At 43.4% G+C, this 16387-nt stretch overlaps 1 protein-coding gene across 2 annotated transcripts in view; it reads left to right on the top strand.

Annotated features, from left to right (window-relative positions):
* AK8 (adenylate kinase 8) overlaps window positions 1-16387 on the top strand; it is a 154355-nt gene that overhangs the window by 80704 nt on the left and 57264 nt on the right. For both annotated transcript variants that reach the window (XM_030818091.1, XM_030818090.1), the window contains one exon: window positions 4210-4351. In XM_030818091.1, the coding sequence (XP_030673951.1) occupies window positions 4210-4351 (142 nt within the window). The remainder of the gene's footprint in view (window positions 1-4209; window positions 4352-16387) is intronic.

Genomic DNA, 16387 nt, shown 5'->3' with positions numbered 1-16387 from the left:
CCAGCACTTCTTACTTCTGTGACCTCTGCTTTCCTGCCAGGTTTGTGTTGCATTACATCCGGGTCCCCTCTCACCTCCACCACCCTGGGCTCCGTGAGTGAGGGATTGGGTCCGATTCATGGAGCATGAAGTGGCGGCCACCCTTCTCCCTCTCTCTCTCTCTGTCTCTCTCTGTCTCTCTGTGTGTGTGTATGTAGCATGTATGTATGTATATATATATTAATATAGTCACATATGAATATATGTTTAAATTAGACCATGTATACAAGCTGTTTATTTACCTGCTTTTTTCTTATTCTGTCATAGACTTCTGCCTCAACCTGTCATAGATCTCTTTGCAAGTTAATATAGAGATTGTTTTTAAAAGGTTGTCTAATATTCTATTGCAGAGATGTACCTTCTTTGATTTAATCTGTCCTCTATTGATGGACATTCTAGATCATTTCCAATTGTCACTATTGTAAACAACACTGAAATGGACATCTTTGTATACACATCTTTTTCCCCTCTGTGCTATTATCTCTTAGGTTCAAGTTCTTAGAAATAGGATTGCCGGGTCAAAAGACATGTACATTTTGAATTTTGATGCAAGTTGGGAAATTCTCTCTAGAAATCTTTGCCAACTAACAGAAAAAGCAAAAACGAAAACAAAAACCTCATTGTATTTCTATCTGGCCTTCCATTTTTCCCTCGAGTCAGACTTCTCCTCAGTTGAGAAGCTTTGCCCATATTGGTCCATAAGTGGCCAATGTGAGGGACTCAGGGGCTCCAGGCCACTGGGTAATGAGGCAGCAGGACAGTAGGGGGTGTTATGGGCCGGGGATCAGGATCCTATCCCAGCCTGATCACCAGCTGGCTAGATGACTTTGGGCGGGTCACTTAAACCACAGCCTCTTTGGGCCTCAGTTTCCTAACTTGCAAACAAGAGGTCAATGGGATGACCTTCAAGCCGTCAGAAAGCTGTGGCTCCAAAGGTCAGACCACCTGCAGTGCAGCTGGGTTTCCAAGCCATACCTGATTTTTGGAGATGACACTCTGAAAATATTTGGTCCAAATAATTCTCACCCCTAAACAACGGAGGCCTTAGTGGGCTTGGGTTATTAGCGGGATCCACCATTCTGATCTCAGCCAAATGCGGCCTCCTTAGAAGCCGTCCTAGGCCCAAGCAAACCATCAGCCTCCCACCATTTGGTTGATTTTCTTCACAGTACCCATGACTCTCAGAAATGGTTATTTGTTACCTGGGTAATGTTTGTCTCCCTGAGACAGCGTGAACTTCAGGAGCCCGGGGGCCTTGGCAGTCAGGGTTGCTGTGTCGCCCAGATTCCATGTCCAGCACAGTGCCTGGCACAGCCCAGATGGTCAGCGACTACCCACTGGGTGAATCGTGGGGAGAGGATTATTTCTGTATTGGCTTCTTCTTTCCGTGAAAATATCTGTAAATATTTAGGGTAGACCTGGACTGGAAGGCTCTATGGCAGATTCTTACCCCACATCGTTTTACATCAGTGTTTATTCATCCTGGCAAGAAAACACAAGGTCTCTGGATCAGAGGACAGACCAGATTCATTCACACAGTAATCTCAGAGCTGGCTCCCCACGCCCCAGTTCCTCACAGGCAATGTGGAAAGAGCCAAGTGCACCCCGAGTGTACAGGGGGTCTATAGCAGGAGGGGAGCCCCAACATTGTGACTCTCGGAGCTTATGCAGGACAATATGCCAGCTCCCTCCCGAGCTTTACTCTGGAAGGAACCGACCCTGACTCCTTCTGGGGAGAGGAGAAGGAGGTCACTAGGTTTACAGCCCTTTGAATGTAAACAAATGTCTGGAGGCAGAGGTCCCTAAGTCTCTCTGGAGGTCTCTGTCTTTAACTTCCAAGGCTGTTCTTAATCTGTCATCCTTTATCCCAGGTGCCAACAGTCTTTGCTGACACGCCCTGACCACAGGCCACCATGAAAATATTCATGAAGCATCACTTCCCCACACACATCTCCTGAATTGAAAAGTAATAGTACCACCTTTGAGTGTGGGCTGTGTGCCAGAATTGTAAATGCGGTGTGAGCCGGTCACGACGGGTCCTGTTATCCTGTCAGCAGATAGGAAGCTGATGCTCAGAAAGTGAGAGACTGCCTGGAAATGAGGCAGCAAGGAAGGGAAGAGCTGAGATGAGACGTGGATTTGTGAATGCCCCAAGCCCATGTTCTCTCTACAACCTGGCTTCCCCAAAGTCTGGTCAAGTTGGGTTTAACAGAGTTGATTACTTCTGAAGCATTTGAAAAAGAGAAGCCTTCTATTTATTCAACACCTAGTATGTGCCAGACATCGTTCTAGGCAGGGAAAAATGGGAGAGACATGGTCCTTTGTTCTTATGGGACCCACCCATGAGAGAGACGCAGACATTAAAGAAAGAATCCCCCAGAGAGAAGTATCCTTGTAACAACAAGGGTGGCAAGTGAGGGAGGATGAGAAGTGCAGGCTGGGGACTGTCCTCAGAGACTTCCCTGGGGAGGGAACATCCCACCGTGGCCCTGAGGCTGAGTTTGAAGGCTGGCCCAGGCAAGATGTGGGAGAAGGGTGTTCCGGATGGAGGAGGTGGCATATGTGAAGGGAGGTGCAAGCTGGGAAGATTCACCTGGGAGGAAGGCAGGGCGCAGACCTTGTCCTGGAAAGGAGACCGCTCTTTATCCTCGGAGCACTGGGGAGCCACTGCAGGTTTGAAGCAGGGGAAGGAATGGAATTCGCTGAAGTGACTTCTCATTCATGCTAGATAGCCAGATGTTCTCGTTAAAGCAAAAACCCTTTTCTGCTCTTTCCTAGGGACTGGGGAAGAAAGGTTGAAGGACATGAGAGAGAACACATTCAGGGAAATGCAGATTGCTTAGAATTAGGTTCATGGTTTTTTGGTGACAAGGGCAGTAACCCAGCAAGTCACGGCCACAGGGGAAAACGGCTGGCAGTGATTTTTCTGCATCTCTTGCTTCCACGTTCACCTGGCTGTCAGCCTGGGGGGCCCCGTGGAAGGTTTCAAATGTGTGCTTCAGGCCCGCTTGCCAGACCCCTGGGCAGTCAGTAGGAGGGTAACCAGGCAGCTTCCAGAGAAACTGCCAAACTCACTGCCACCACACCCCTAGGAACCAGTTCCAACCGGGGCCACAGTCATAGCAAACAATGGTAATATTTACCAAGTATTTCTAGAAAAATGAGTGCAAAGTGCAGGAAACGCAGTGCAAATTGCTAGAACGCAGTACATTAGCAACATAGGACATTTAATGAGTCTGGGAAGAGACGTGTGAATTTCAGGAAAATGTCAATTGCCGCAATGTAAACAAGAGGCTTCTCAATATCTCATTCTCCTTAGGACTTTATTTCAGTCTTTGGTTATAACTAGTTCTGTGATTCTTGGGAGAGACTTTGTTCTAAGCATCAAGGAGGGGAGAATTGGAGAATTTTGGGAAAGAGGGGAGTGGGGGTTGCTAGCAAATCACAGACTGGCAGAGAGCTTTGGGGGCACTGGCACAGTCCCACTTGAGGAAAACTGAAACTACAGCTGGGGCTGGTGCGCGTCCAGGAAAAGCGTTTGCTGCAAAAACTGGGCCCATCGTGGGTGCTATGGTCTGAATGTGTCCTTCCAAAATTCATATGTTAAAATCTAATCCCCAAGACAATGGTATTAGGTGGGACCTCTGGGAGGTGATGAGGTCACAAGGTGGGGGCCCTTGTGGATGGGATTAGTGCCCGTATAAGGGAGACCCCAGAGAGACTCCTCACCCCTTCCACCAGGTGAGGATGAAGCAAGAAGGCACCATCTGTGAACCAGAAAATAGGCCCTTTCCAGGCACTGAATCTGACTTGATCTTAGACTCCCCAGGAACCCATTTTACGGGATTTTGCTATAGCAGCCCAAACGGACTAAGACGGGGACAACTGCTCACATCTCACTGGGTTGCAGGTGGGGATGGTGTCTTGTCCAGGAGAGGGAAAGACTGAGGTCAAGGTCAGCCAGTGCATTTCCCATCTCACACAGCCCTGTTGCTGGGACCGAGGAGGGACCTGGGAAATAGGCACTGACAGCCTTGTCCAAGTGGTTCCAAGTGGCTCCACCTAGACCCACTTCTTCAGCAGCTCAATCTATGGTCAAGTAAGGTTAGGAAGCCCAGGACCCATGGGCTACAGGCCAGCAGGGTGCTCACTTGCCCCCCTTCTCTACAGTTCCTGACAGCCTCCTCATGAAGGTGCTGAGCCAGCGCCTGGACCAGCAGGACTGCATCCAGAAAGGCTGGGTACTGCACGGCGTCCCGCGGGACCTGGACCAGGCACACCTGCTGAACAGCCTGGGCTACAATCCCAACAGGTGAGCTGCCCCAGCCAAGCCCGCAGCCCTGGCCAAGCCCTTGGGCACCCCCTCTCCAGGGCTCAGCTGAAGGGGTCTGGGTTACACAAGCCTTCACGTGTTCCTGGAGTGGAATGTCTCCTGGTCACCCCCATTCCCACCCATCCCATCTGCCCGGTAGACTAGGAGTCAGGCTTGGGTTCAAATGCTGGCTTTCACTCTCCTTGCTGGACCCTCTTCTGTAAAACAGTAATAAATACCAGTCTTGCCTTAGGGAATTGTTATACAAATCAACGGATGTTTTCTTCTACTATTTTTACAGTTTCATTTTTGTATTTAAATCTTTGATGCAGCCAATATTTATTTTGATGTGAGTAGGCAGTATGAGTCCCCTTCTTATTTTTTCCCCAAATGGTTAACCGTTTGTTTGGAGTGTTGAATATCACTGGATGTTCTGTCTTCCCTCTACTAGTTTGAACTTGAGAGCTCATCACAACTGTATATATTGTGGAGAGCAATGAAGCCCACCCAAGTGAAAGCAAGCAAAGGCTATTTAGTATGACCTTGCAATAGCAAGGGGTCAGCCACCATTGCTTGGTGTTTTGGCAGAGGCTCACAGGCAGGCAGCGGAGGTGACAGCATTCTAGTGGAAGGTGGGAAAGGCTTCGGTTCTACCGTGCCCCAGTTGGAGGCTGTTGGCTTGGGGAAGCTGGGTGGGCTAACTAGAGGCGGGGCCTCCTATGTGACTGGTTAAGGGAACATATTTGGGTTTCTCTGGTTGGTCCTACCTTGCAAATGGTGGCAAAAATGAGGGAAGCTGTCCATTCCTGATCAAGTCCTGGCCCTTTGGGGCTGATTGCTGCAGAGATTGTGGTCTGACTCCCTGGGCAGGTTGCTGCAGGTTGTGGGTTCCAGTTCTGTTTTTATATATGGTCTGACCATCATCACACTGTGTGTTTAGTCTCTCAATATACTGGGCCTGTTTCTGAACTTTCTCTTTTCTGAGTGTCTATTTCTGCAGTAGTACCTCTCTGTTTAACTATTTTACTTTTGTCATATCTGTATTTCAATAGTCAATGCAGGACAAGACCCTCTCATTAATCTTCTTTATTGTCTGTTTTATATATTTATTATTCCAAATGAGCACTATAATGATTTTATCACATACAAAAAGAAACTGCCATTGAAATTTTAGCTGGAATTGCCTTAGATTTTCAAATTGATCTGTGATATGGTTTGGCTCTGTGTTCCCACCCAAATCTCATCTTGAACTATAATCCCCACATATTAGGGAGGGACCTGATGGGAGGTGACTGGATCATGGGGGCGGTTCCCCCATGCTGTTCTCATGATAGTGAATGAGTTCTCACGAGATCTGATGGTTTTAAAGTGCAGCACCTCCCCCTTTGCTCTCTCTCTGTCTCTCTCTTGCTGCCATGTAAGATGTGCCTTGCTTCCCCTTTACCTTTTGCCATGACTATAAGTTTCCTGAGGCCTCCCCAGCCATGTGGAACTGTGAATCAATGAAACCTCTTTCCTTTATAAATTACCTAGTCTCAAGTAGTTCTTTACAGCAGTGTGAAATGGACTAATACAATCCGTTACAGTTTGACATGGCTATATTCTTTGCTTCTAGTGAAAATATCAACACTTCCTTGGGTCTCGCATTTTTTATTTTATTTCTAGGTATATTATCTCTTGTTCTTCTTACTGATATTATAATAAGATATTTTCATTCCGTATTTTCTAAGGGGGTTTTTCAAGAGTATAGAAAAGACATTGATTTTGGCTTACTTATTTTATACTCCAGCCACCTTCTCAAACCCTCTTACTGTTTTGGATAGTTTTTCAGTTGAGTCTCTTGGGTTTTTCAGGTAGATGACCATGTCGTCTACAAATACTCATCCTTTTGCCTCTTCCTTTTCAATATTTATACTTTTCATTTTACTCTTGTTGGGCGGTACTTTCAGAACAGGGTGTCATGATCGACACTGTGGTTTTTCCTGACCATAAGGGCTGTCCTGGTACTGCTGACATTAAGGTGCTACTGGCTTTTGGTTTGAAGTGCATACAACTTGTATGAAGTTAAAGAAGTTGGCCGGGCGTGGTGGCTCACGCCTGTAATCCCAGCACTTTGGGAGGCCGAGGCAGGCGGATCATGAGGTCAGGAGATCGAGACCATCCTGGCTAACACAGTGAAACCCATCTCTACTAAAAAATACAAAAAATTAGCCAGACGTGGTGGCAGCCGCCTGTAGTCCCAGCTACTTGGGAGGCTGAGGCAAGAGAATGGCATGAACCCGGGAGGCAGAGTTTGCAGTGAGCCGAGATTGTGCCACTGCGCTCCAGCATGGGCGACAGAGCGAGACTCTGTCACAGAAAAAAAAAAAAGAAGTATAACTCCATGATTTAAAATCTCTTGTTAATGTTTATCAAGAGCTTTTCAGCATCCTTTAAAATTGTTTTTTCTCTTTTTGACATGTTGATATTATAAATCATGTTAATAATAGTAAGCCAGTCTTTTGTTCCTATAATAACTAGTTTGGTCATCGCATATTGTTCCTTCATGGTATATTATTCTACTGCTTGTGGCAGATAGAATTTTGACCCTTATGACCTTTGCCCCTCTGCTGTCATGCCTCTGAATATTACATTACATGACAAAAGGGACTTTGCAAATATACTTAAGATTACTAACCAGTTCACCTTAAAATAGAAAGGTCATCCTGGACTATCTGGGTGGGCCCAGAATAATCACACAAACCCTTAAAAGCAGAGTTCCCTCCTGACTGAGGGCAGAAGAAGAAGTCAGAGAGATTTCTAAGCATGACACAGCATTGGTGGCTCAAAGATGGGGGCCATGGAAAATGTGGGAAGAAATGAATTCAACCAACAGTGAGCCCCAGGTGAGAACTACAGCTCTGGCTGATACCTTGACCTAAGCCCAGTTAGACTCATACCAGATTTCTGACCTACAGAAACTGTAAGATAATAAATTCGAGTATCTTTTTTTTTCTTTCTTTCTTTCTTTCTTTTTTTTTTTTTTTTTTGAGATGAGTATCACTCTGTCGCCCAGGCTGGAGTGCAGTGGCATGATCTCTGTTCACTGCAACCTCTGCCTCCCAGGTTCACGTGATTCTCCTGCCTCCTCCTCCTGAGTAGCTGGGATTACAGGTGCATGCCACCATGTATGGCTAATTTTTGTATTTTTATTAGAGACAGGTTTCACCATGTTGGCCAGGCTGGTCTTGAACTCCTAACCTCAGGTTACCCACCCGCTTCGGCCTCCCAAAGTGCTGGGATTACAGGTGTGAGCCACCACACCTAGCCAAATTTGAATATCTTTTTTATTGAGACAGAGTCTCGCTCTGTCTCCCAGGCTGGAGTGCAGTGGCACGATCTTGGCTCACTGCAAGCTCCGCCTCCCGGGTTCACGCCATTCTCCTGCCTCAGCCTCCCAAGTAGCTGGGACTACAGGTGCCCGCCACCATGCCTGGCTAATTTTTTGTATTTTTAGTAGAGATGGGGTTTCACCATGTTAGCCAAGATGGTCTTGATCTCCTGACCTTGTAATCCACCCGCCTCAGCCTCCCAAAGTGCTGGGATTACAGGCGTGAGCCACCGCACCCAGTCCAAATTTGAGTATCTTTAAGCAGCTAAGTTTGTCATAATATGATAATGGCAGCACAAGGAAATTAACATGCTGTTGGATTGTATTGGCTGCATTTTAAATTTTTTGCATTAATATGCATGTATAATATGGATTAGAATTTTTCCACATTCTTGTGCTTTTTAGGCTTTAGTATCAGTAATGTGAAAATTTCGTAGATTTTCTTTCTTTCTCCGTATCTGAGAGAGTTTTTAAAACTCCAGCAGTAACTATTTTTTGGATCTAGCACATTGGGGCAGAGGTAGCTTGTTAACAATTTGATTTATTTTGTTCATGGTGTTTGGTCAATTCAAATTTCTCTCTTTTCTTGTGCAATTGGTCTCTTCCTAGAAAATCATCCCTTTCCCCTGTCTTTAAATATATTAACATAATTTGAATATCTTGTGCCATTAATTTTTATTGTGTTTCCTACAGTTTTGGCTTTGTGTGTTTTGGTGCTATGTTATTTAGTGCATAAAGGTTTCTGTCAGCTATGTGTTCATTGTGAAATGTATTCTTGATGAAAGTGACCATCAGTGACAGACAGCTAATTATCTACCCCAACATTTATTCTAACTTTCCTCCTTAATCACAAAAGATCAATTTTCAGAGGAGTACATTGGTGTCTGAAAATAAAAGATCCCATTTTCCAGTCTTCTTTACAGCTATATGGAGCCACAACACTAAGTTCTGGCTAATGAGATATAAGCATACAGTTGTGTGGTTTTTCCAGGAAGCCTGCTTTGAGGAATCTAACTCAGCTGGAAGGTGTTAGCTTTTTTTAATTTTGCCTTTCTTTTTGATTTTCCTGAAGTTAATAATCATCTTGCTTTTTCACTTGTCTAGTTTTCTTTGTACCTATTAGTTAATTATTTCCACATCTCAAAGCAGCCTTTCAGAACAATTTCCCACAAAGTCCATCATGTTGTGTAATCTATCAGTTTCAGGTTGTTGTTTTTTTTTCTTGGTCACTCCCATTCCTCTCCTGTTTGGACTGGTTTTTTTCTAGGCTTACTGCATAGTTGATCATCAAGGGCTTTTCTTTACTATAATCAGAGGAATTCCCCTTGGCTTTCTTTTGAGTTGGAGTCTCTGCTTCCTGAGTCACACATATTCCTTTTATATACCCCCTTGATTTGACAAAGCATAACCTCTAGTTGCTTCCCAAGTTAAAAAGATGATTTAAAAGCAGTAGGCTGTTACACTGGAAACACATGTGTTCTAAATTGAAGAAGTCACCCTTCATGCCTGTACACAACAATCATTTTGGGATTGCCACTCACTACTACACTGAAGATTCTCTTTACCCTTCTCCCATATTAGATATTTTATTTCTATATCCCATGGTTTCCTTTTTCTTGGTTTACTACCTTGTTTTGGTTGAACACATCTATCAGTAACTTCCTGAGAAACGGTGTATGGGAGGTAAATTTTGGGGGCTCTACTATTCTATCTGAAAGTGTCTATTCTATCTTCATACTTGTTGGATAGATTGGCTGGGTGAGAAACTATACGCTGGAAATGATTTTCCCGTAGAATTTTGAATCTCCAGTGTTGCTAAGAAGCCCAATGCCAGTCTGATCCTGATCCTTCATATGTGACTTTTTTCTTTCTGTGGAAGTTTGTAGGCTCTTCCCTTTGTCTCCAGAGTTCTGAAATTTCACAGTGAAATTTCACTGTATCCTTGGTATAGGTCAGATTTACTTCACTGTACCAGAAATTAATCTTGAAACCTGTGTCCTTCAGCCCTGGGACATTTTCTTGAATTATTTTGTTAATGATTTTTTCCCCCTTTTTTCTATTCTCTCTGTAACTCCTGTTATTTGGGTGTTGGACCTTCAGGACTGGGATTCTAAATATTGTAAAAATATCTTTTTTCCCTTGTATTTTGTGTGTATGTGTGTGTGTGGTCAGTTACTGCTTTTTGTTTTGTTCGGGTCTACTTTCTGGGAGATTTCCTCAATTTTCTCTTCCAACATTTTTATTGAATTCTAATGTCTGCTCTTGGGTTTGTTTATTTCTGTAATATTCAAGAGCTTTTTGTTTTCTGAATATTCCTTTTATAGTTTCTTGATCTTATTTCATGGATTTTTTTATCTCTTGAAAATGTTAATGACATATTTGATTTTGTTAGGAGGATGGAGAGATAGGCTTTTTTCCTTTTCCTTTCTGCATAACCAGTTTCTATTGAATTTTTGTTTGTCTTGGTCTTATTCTTTCTCAGCAGAGTCTTTTTTTACCCTTAGATGTTGAATTACCCTTGGTTGTTTGCTCATGTCTAAGAATGGGAGACTAAAAAGCGATTTGGAAGCTCTGAGTGCATGGAAAGAGCCCACAGGCTTAGTCTTCACTGTAGGGTGGTATCATTGGGGTGATAAAATGGGGCCATTTGTGCAGAACCCTCCCACCAAGTGTCAACATCTTTAGATCTTTTCCTCTGAGCTGCTCAGATTCACCAGAGAGGACTCATGCAGTCTCCTGCTGGAGGGTAAAGGCCTTGCTGCCAGGACCCCCTCTCTGGGGGTCCAGGGGAGAAGCAGGACACTGCGAAGGGCAGGGGAGGGGTCTCACATACTGCATGCAGTTTGCATACTTTTACCTAATTCCCCTGTGTTTGCCATAGACTCAGGCTCTCAACTGTGCTTGGCATTCTTCAGCCCAAAGAGCCTGTATTTTATCCTCTCTAGAGAATAAATGTTTAATTTCTTCCTGAGTGGAGGAGAGACATTCACTCAGCTGGGTGGAGTGAGGAAGGGATCTAGGACTCACTCTGTTCTCAAATTTCAACCAAGCCCCCTTATTTTAGCCACCAGTTCCCAGGTGGCGCCTGTGCCTGAGCCTTTTGAGGATTTTCTGGGGAAGATGAGGTTGATTCTCAGCTTTCCTACTACTGATTTTTCTTTCTTTTTTGCTTTTTTTTTTTGAGACAGAGTTTTGCTCCGTCACCCAGGCTGGAGTGCAGTGGCACAATCTCGGCTCACTGCAAGCTCCGCTTCCCGGGTTCATGCCATTCTCCTGCCTCAGCCTCTCCGAGTAGCTGGGACTACAGGCGCCTGCCACCACGCCCGGCTAATTTTTTGAATTTTTAGTAGAGACGGGGTTTCACCATGGTCTCGATCTCCTGACCTCGTGATCCGCCCACCTCGGCCTCCCAAAGTGCTGGGATTACAAGCGTGAGCCACCGCTCCTGGCTACGATTTGGCTTTCTGAGGCCGCCTCAGCTCGTTGCCTCTGGTCCAAGTCTACTTTCCAGCATCAAAACCTTTGTCTGATTGCCTTCCTCTTCCCTGTTCTTTCTGTCCTTGTAGGTTAGGTTTTCAAAGTGCCTTTCCTGTCATTTTTCTGTGAGATTTGGGGAAGAAACAAAATCTGGTGCAGGTTTCAAGAAGCCATTTTTATCTGGAATTCAAACTCTGATTTCTTTGTTACATTTGCATGTTCCTAAGTTTTACTTTCAACTATTTTGCTTCTCTTATTTTTTGTTGATGACACAACTAAAAAGCAGTATGGAAGCTCTGGATGCATGGGTGGAGCCCATGGATGTTGTCTTCACTGTGGACAGAATGAAATTGGGTTTGGTATTTTTTCTTCAATCTGAATGTCTTTTTCCTTGAGTAGTTGAGTCTATCCCACTTATTTTTGCTTTTCTTACTTTATTTTGTGCTTCATTATGGTTTCCTTTGTTTTCCATCTTTTCTTTATGGGATGTGTTTTGAGTTTTGTTCTTGTTATTGTTAGCTTCTTACCTGCCTCACTTCCATTAATTTAGAAGATAATCTGTTTGTAGTTCTAATTGTCTCTTCAACATGACTTGATTAAACCTTATTTCTCAGTTTGTTGATTTTGAAATGCAGCAGAATATCTTGACCCCTTCACCCAGGCGTGAGCTGGGTGCGGTGGCTCACGCCTATAATCCCAGCACTTTGGGAGGCCGAGTCGGGTGGATCACGAGGTCCAGAGTTCAAGACCTGCCTGGACAATATGGTGAAACCCTGTCTCTACTAAAAATACAAAAATTAGCCGGGCATGGTGGTGGGCACCTGTAGTCCCAGCTTCTCGGGAGTCTGAGGCAGGGAACTGCTTGAACCTGGGAGGCGGAGGTTGCAGTGAGCCGAGATCACGCCACTGCACTCCAGCCTGGGCGACAGAGCAAGACTCCATCTAAAAAAAAAAAGGGGGATCCCACATGTACTGCCTCCTCATCCCCCTTCTCCAGCCATTCTCCATTTTGGGGGAGCCAGGGACAGACATATCCTGAAATTTTTCTGTGCCAGTCTATTATACACAGATTATTGTTTTTAATCAGTATTGATTAAGCTTTTCTTTCTAGAAATATAACAATTATATTCTGTTTTTAACTATAATTACTATACTTACAAAGTTTTTATTCTCTTTAAAACTGGATTAAGATTTCAACACCAGTTGTTTATATATTTCAACCTCTTCACTTATTAATTTTGATTTTATCTTTCATTTGAATGGATTATGTCTTTGAGTCATTTTCAGCTAGGGTACATAAATACTAAACTTCCTGAATTCTTGCATACTTGAGAATGTCTCTCTGTTATTTTTACTTGTAAACAACATCTGGCAAAGAATTCTTTGATCATGTTTCTTTCTTTCTCCCCCCGACCTCCTCCCCCGCCCTCAGTGTTCCAAATCCCTTCTGCACAGCCTCTGACATCTTGCCAGATGTGTTTTTCTTTCTTTCTTTCTTTCTTTCTTTCTTTCTTTCTTTCTTTCTTTCTTTCTTTCTTTCTTCCTTCCTTCCTTCCTTCCTTCCTTCCTTCCTTCCTTCCTTCCTTCCTTTCTTCCTTTCTTTTCTTTCTTTCTTTTTTTGATGGAGTCTCACTCTGTCACCCAGGCTGGACTGGCGCAATCTCAGCTCCCTGCAACCTTCCTCTCCTGGCTTCAAGCGATTCTCCTGCCTCAGCCTCCTGAGTAGCTGGGATTACAGATGTGTGCCACCATGCACAGCTAATTTTTGTATTTTTAGTAGAGACAGGGTTTCACCATGTTGGCCAGGCTGGTCTTGAGCTCCTGACCTCAGGTGATCCACCCGCCTCGACCTCCCAAAGTGCCGGGATTACAGGCATGAGCCACCGTGCCCGGCCTATAGATGTGTTTCTTTTGCCTGGGTGTTCATGAGATCTCTCTGTCTCTCTCTGCCTCTGTCTGTGTCCCCTACCCCCTTCTCTTTCTCTTTAAGTTCATTTACAATCACCAGGCCATAGCTCAGTCTTGGTTCTCCTTATTACTTTTCTCTGGACATTAGAAACCCTTTCACTTACAGTATTTCAGGATAATTTTCTTCCAGTAGATATATTAATATTTTTCTGGTTCATTTGCTTGGTTTTCTTCTTCAGTAAGACCAATTATGTGTGTGTTAGATATTTGTCATCAGCTTTTCATAATTCAGATTTTCTGCTGATGGCTTTTATCTTACTCTTTTTGGTATTATTTTCTCAACTCTGACCTTCATGGTAACTGACTGTTTTCTGCTGTGTTTATTTCTTGCTGCTTTTCATTTGTTTTTTTTGTTTCCCTAATGCTTTTAATTTTCCCTTAGGTATTTTCCCTTCATATTGTCAGCTTTCTTTGCATCTCCTTTTAAAAAATCTCATCATCTTTTCTTTCATTTCCTATATCATGGAGCCCATTCTCTTTAAATTATTTAGAACATTCTGGTAACCTTTTGTCTAAAATGTTCTTATGTTTCCTGGAGTAATTCATTTTCTAATGGGTATTCATTGTCTCTCTCTCTTTTTTTTTTTTTTTTTAACTTTCATGCCCTTTTCCTTCCATTGTTTGGTAGCACCTATAACTGGGTCCCAAGATGGATACATTTTATAAATCCTTTACCTTTGAATAGGCCAGTTGTTTATCTAAGAATAGTGTGAGTTGGCATATTAGTTACCTATATTGCCATAATAAATTACCACTGACTTGGTGGCTTAAAACAACACAAATTTATTGTCTTCAAATTCTGTAGTGCTAAAAATCACAGCACTGCCAGGGCTGCATTCCTTCCTGGAGGCTCTAGGACAGAATCCGTTTCCTTGCCTCTTCCACCTTCTAGAGGCCGCCCGCATTTCTTGGCTCACGGCCCCTCCCACCATCTTCAGAAGCTGTAGTGCAACTCCGACCCTTCCTCTGTACTCATGTCTCCCTGAGACCAGAGCCGGGAAAGGGTCTCAGATTTTAAGGAGCTATGTGATTAGATTGGGCCCACCCAGATAACCTGGGAGAATCATATCAACACAGTCCTTAACTTAATCCAATCTGCAGAGTTCCTTGTTCCTGGTAAGATAACCTGTTCATAGAATCTGGGAATTAGGAGGTGAACATCTTGGAGTTGGGGGCAGGCATTATTCTGCCTTTCCCACAGTTAGAATCTCCTCAACTCTCAATTATATCCCTTGAGTTTGGGCTACAGAGCTTCCCATTGGAAGACTGAAACCTCTGTTTAGGCCCATGGCAGCAGGGATCTGACAGTCTTAACCTGAGCATCCTGTTTTACTACCGTTATTCCTGTGAAATTCCAGGGACCAAAGTACCCGAAGGCTAAGTGTCCACCCTCTGTTCTTCCTAACATAGTTAATGCCACAGACATGGTTAATGTCACAGCATCAGCTGCGTAGCTTCTGTTTTTTTTTTTTTTTTTTGAGACGGAATTTCACTCTCGTTGCCCAGGCTGGAGTGCAATGGCACGATCTTGGCTCACTACAACCTCCGCCTTCTGAATTCAAGTGATTCTCCTGCCTCAGCCTCCCAAGTAGCTGGGATTACAGGCGCATGCCACCACACCCAGCTAATTTTGTATTTTTAGTAAAGACAGGGTTTCACCATGTTGGTCAGGCTGGTGTTGAACTCCTGACCTCAAGTGATCCACCCGCCCTGGGCTCCCAAAGTGTTGGGATTACAGGCATGAGCCACTGCTCCCAGCCTGCATAGCTTCCTTGTGAGCTCATCAGCTACGTGAAGATGAAAGGCACTGGGGAAAATGCAGAACCATCACTTTAAAGAAGGCAGGGGCAGGGTGTCATTAACAGGTCAGGGGAGAGAATCTTGTGCTGGTTTTCTGAAGCCTGAGGGGAAAAATGACTGTTTTACTTACCAAGCCCAAGCACCAGCACTGCAGGACCAACACAGGGAGGAAAAGCACACAGGGAGGAATATTCAAGAACTGATTTGATTTAGGGCAGGGTTGCAAGGAAGCACTCCTCCGTTCACCACGCAGTGAAAATCACATTCTAAAGACTTAGTAAATAATGCCAACTTAATTTATTTGACCCTAGGGCAAAGGACAGGCAGGAACAAAAAATCTTTATTTACAGTGTAGATTTAATCACATGCTGCTGTTAATCATCCTTTTGTAGTCATTGAAGGTATATTTTCCTTCCTCCTTTCTCATCTCTGTCTCTTCCATCTCCAGCACCTTAGCTTTCAATTAAACATTTTTATGATTAACTCAGAAAGTAATCTTAGCCATAAACCTTCAAGTTCAGATACAGGCCAAGAAAGAGAAAAATATTCTAAAATGAATCCACCTAGCACCCGGATGACTATCAGGACTGTAATTCTGGTTCGGTTGTGATGCCAATTATAAAACACTCTAGCTGTGGTGTTGCTGTTTTTGACACCAGGAGGAAATCTTGACAGAATTATAGCCTAGAAATCAATCTGGGAATACAATACAGAACTCTATACTTCAGATATGAAAACAATCTACAAAGGCTTTTTTAAGGAATGTTCAATGAAATTAGGTTAAAATAAATTTATATATATATCAATTTTATTATTAAAATATATTCACACTAGTAAATAGAGTTATCGGGGATGGATAAGCTACTCCATGTATTGGACACAAAAATAGACCTCTTTGCCTTATCAGAAAACAAAGTTATTGTCTCCTTGTCAAATATAAATCTCTTCTTAGAGCTGATAAATGGATAGTGTTCAAATGCAATGTTTTGTCTGACTCCTACCTCATAAACCCGTGGCACATAATACCAAATTATATTCCACTGAGCAGTATCAATCTCTTGATTCCAACATCATACAGTAAGGGAAACAAACCAAGTAATTGATCTGTCGAAAAGAAGGAGAAAAAGTTATTTGAGAACAAATAAAATGGGCTATAAAGTTTGTTAAAACATAATAATAATAGTAAAAAAAAAAAAAAGAAAGAAGAAAGAAACAAAGAAAGAACTATGTTCACGGCTGCATCCAGAAACCTGCCCTCTGCCTGGCTGTAAAATAATTCATTTCATGCTGCAAGTTTGTAGCACAGTATTTTCTTTTAAAATTAATGCTTACTACAGAGAAAGAGTATAGGATTCTGACTGATGTTGGGAAGTTTGCCGTGTATGAGACCCACTGTTTTTTTGCATCCTCCTTTCCCTCCG

The sequence above is a fragment of the Nomascus leucogenys genome, chromosome 8 (genome assembly GCF_006542625.1).
Source record: "Nomascus leucogenys isolate Asia chromosome 8, Asia_NLE_v1, whole genome shotgun sequence".
NCBI classification, from domain to species: Eukaryota; Metazoa; Chordata; class Mammalia; order Primates; family Hylobatidae; genus Nomascus; species Nomascus leucogenys.
This window is presented reverse-complemented; position numbering and strand designations above follow the sequence as displayed.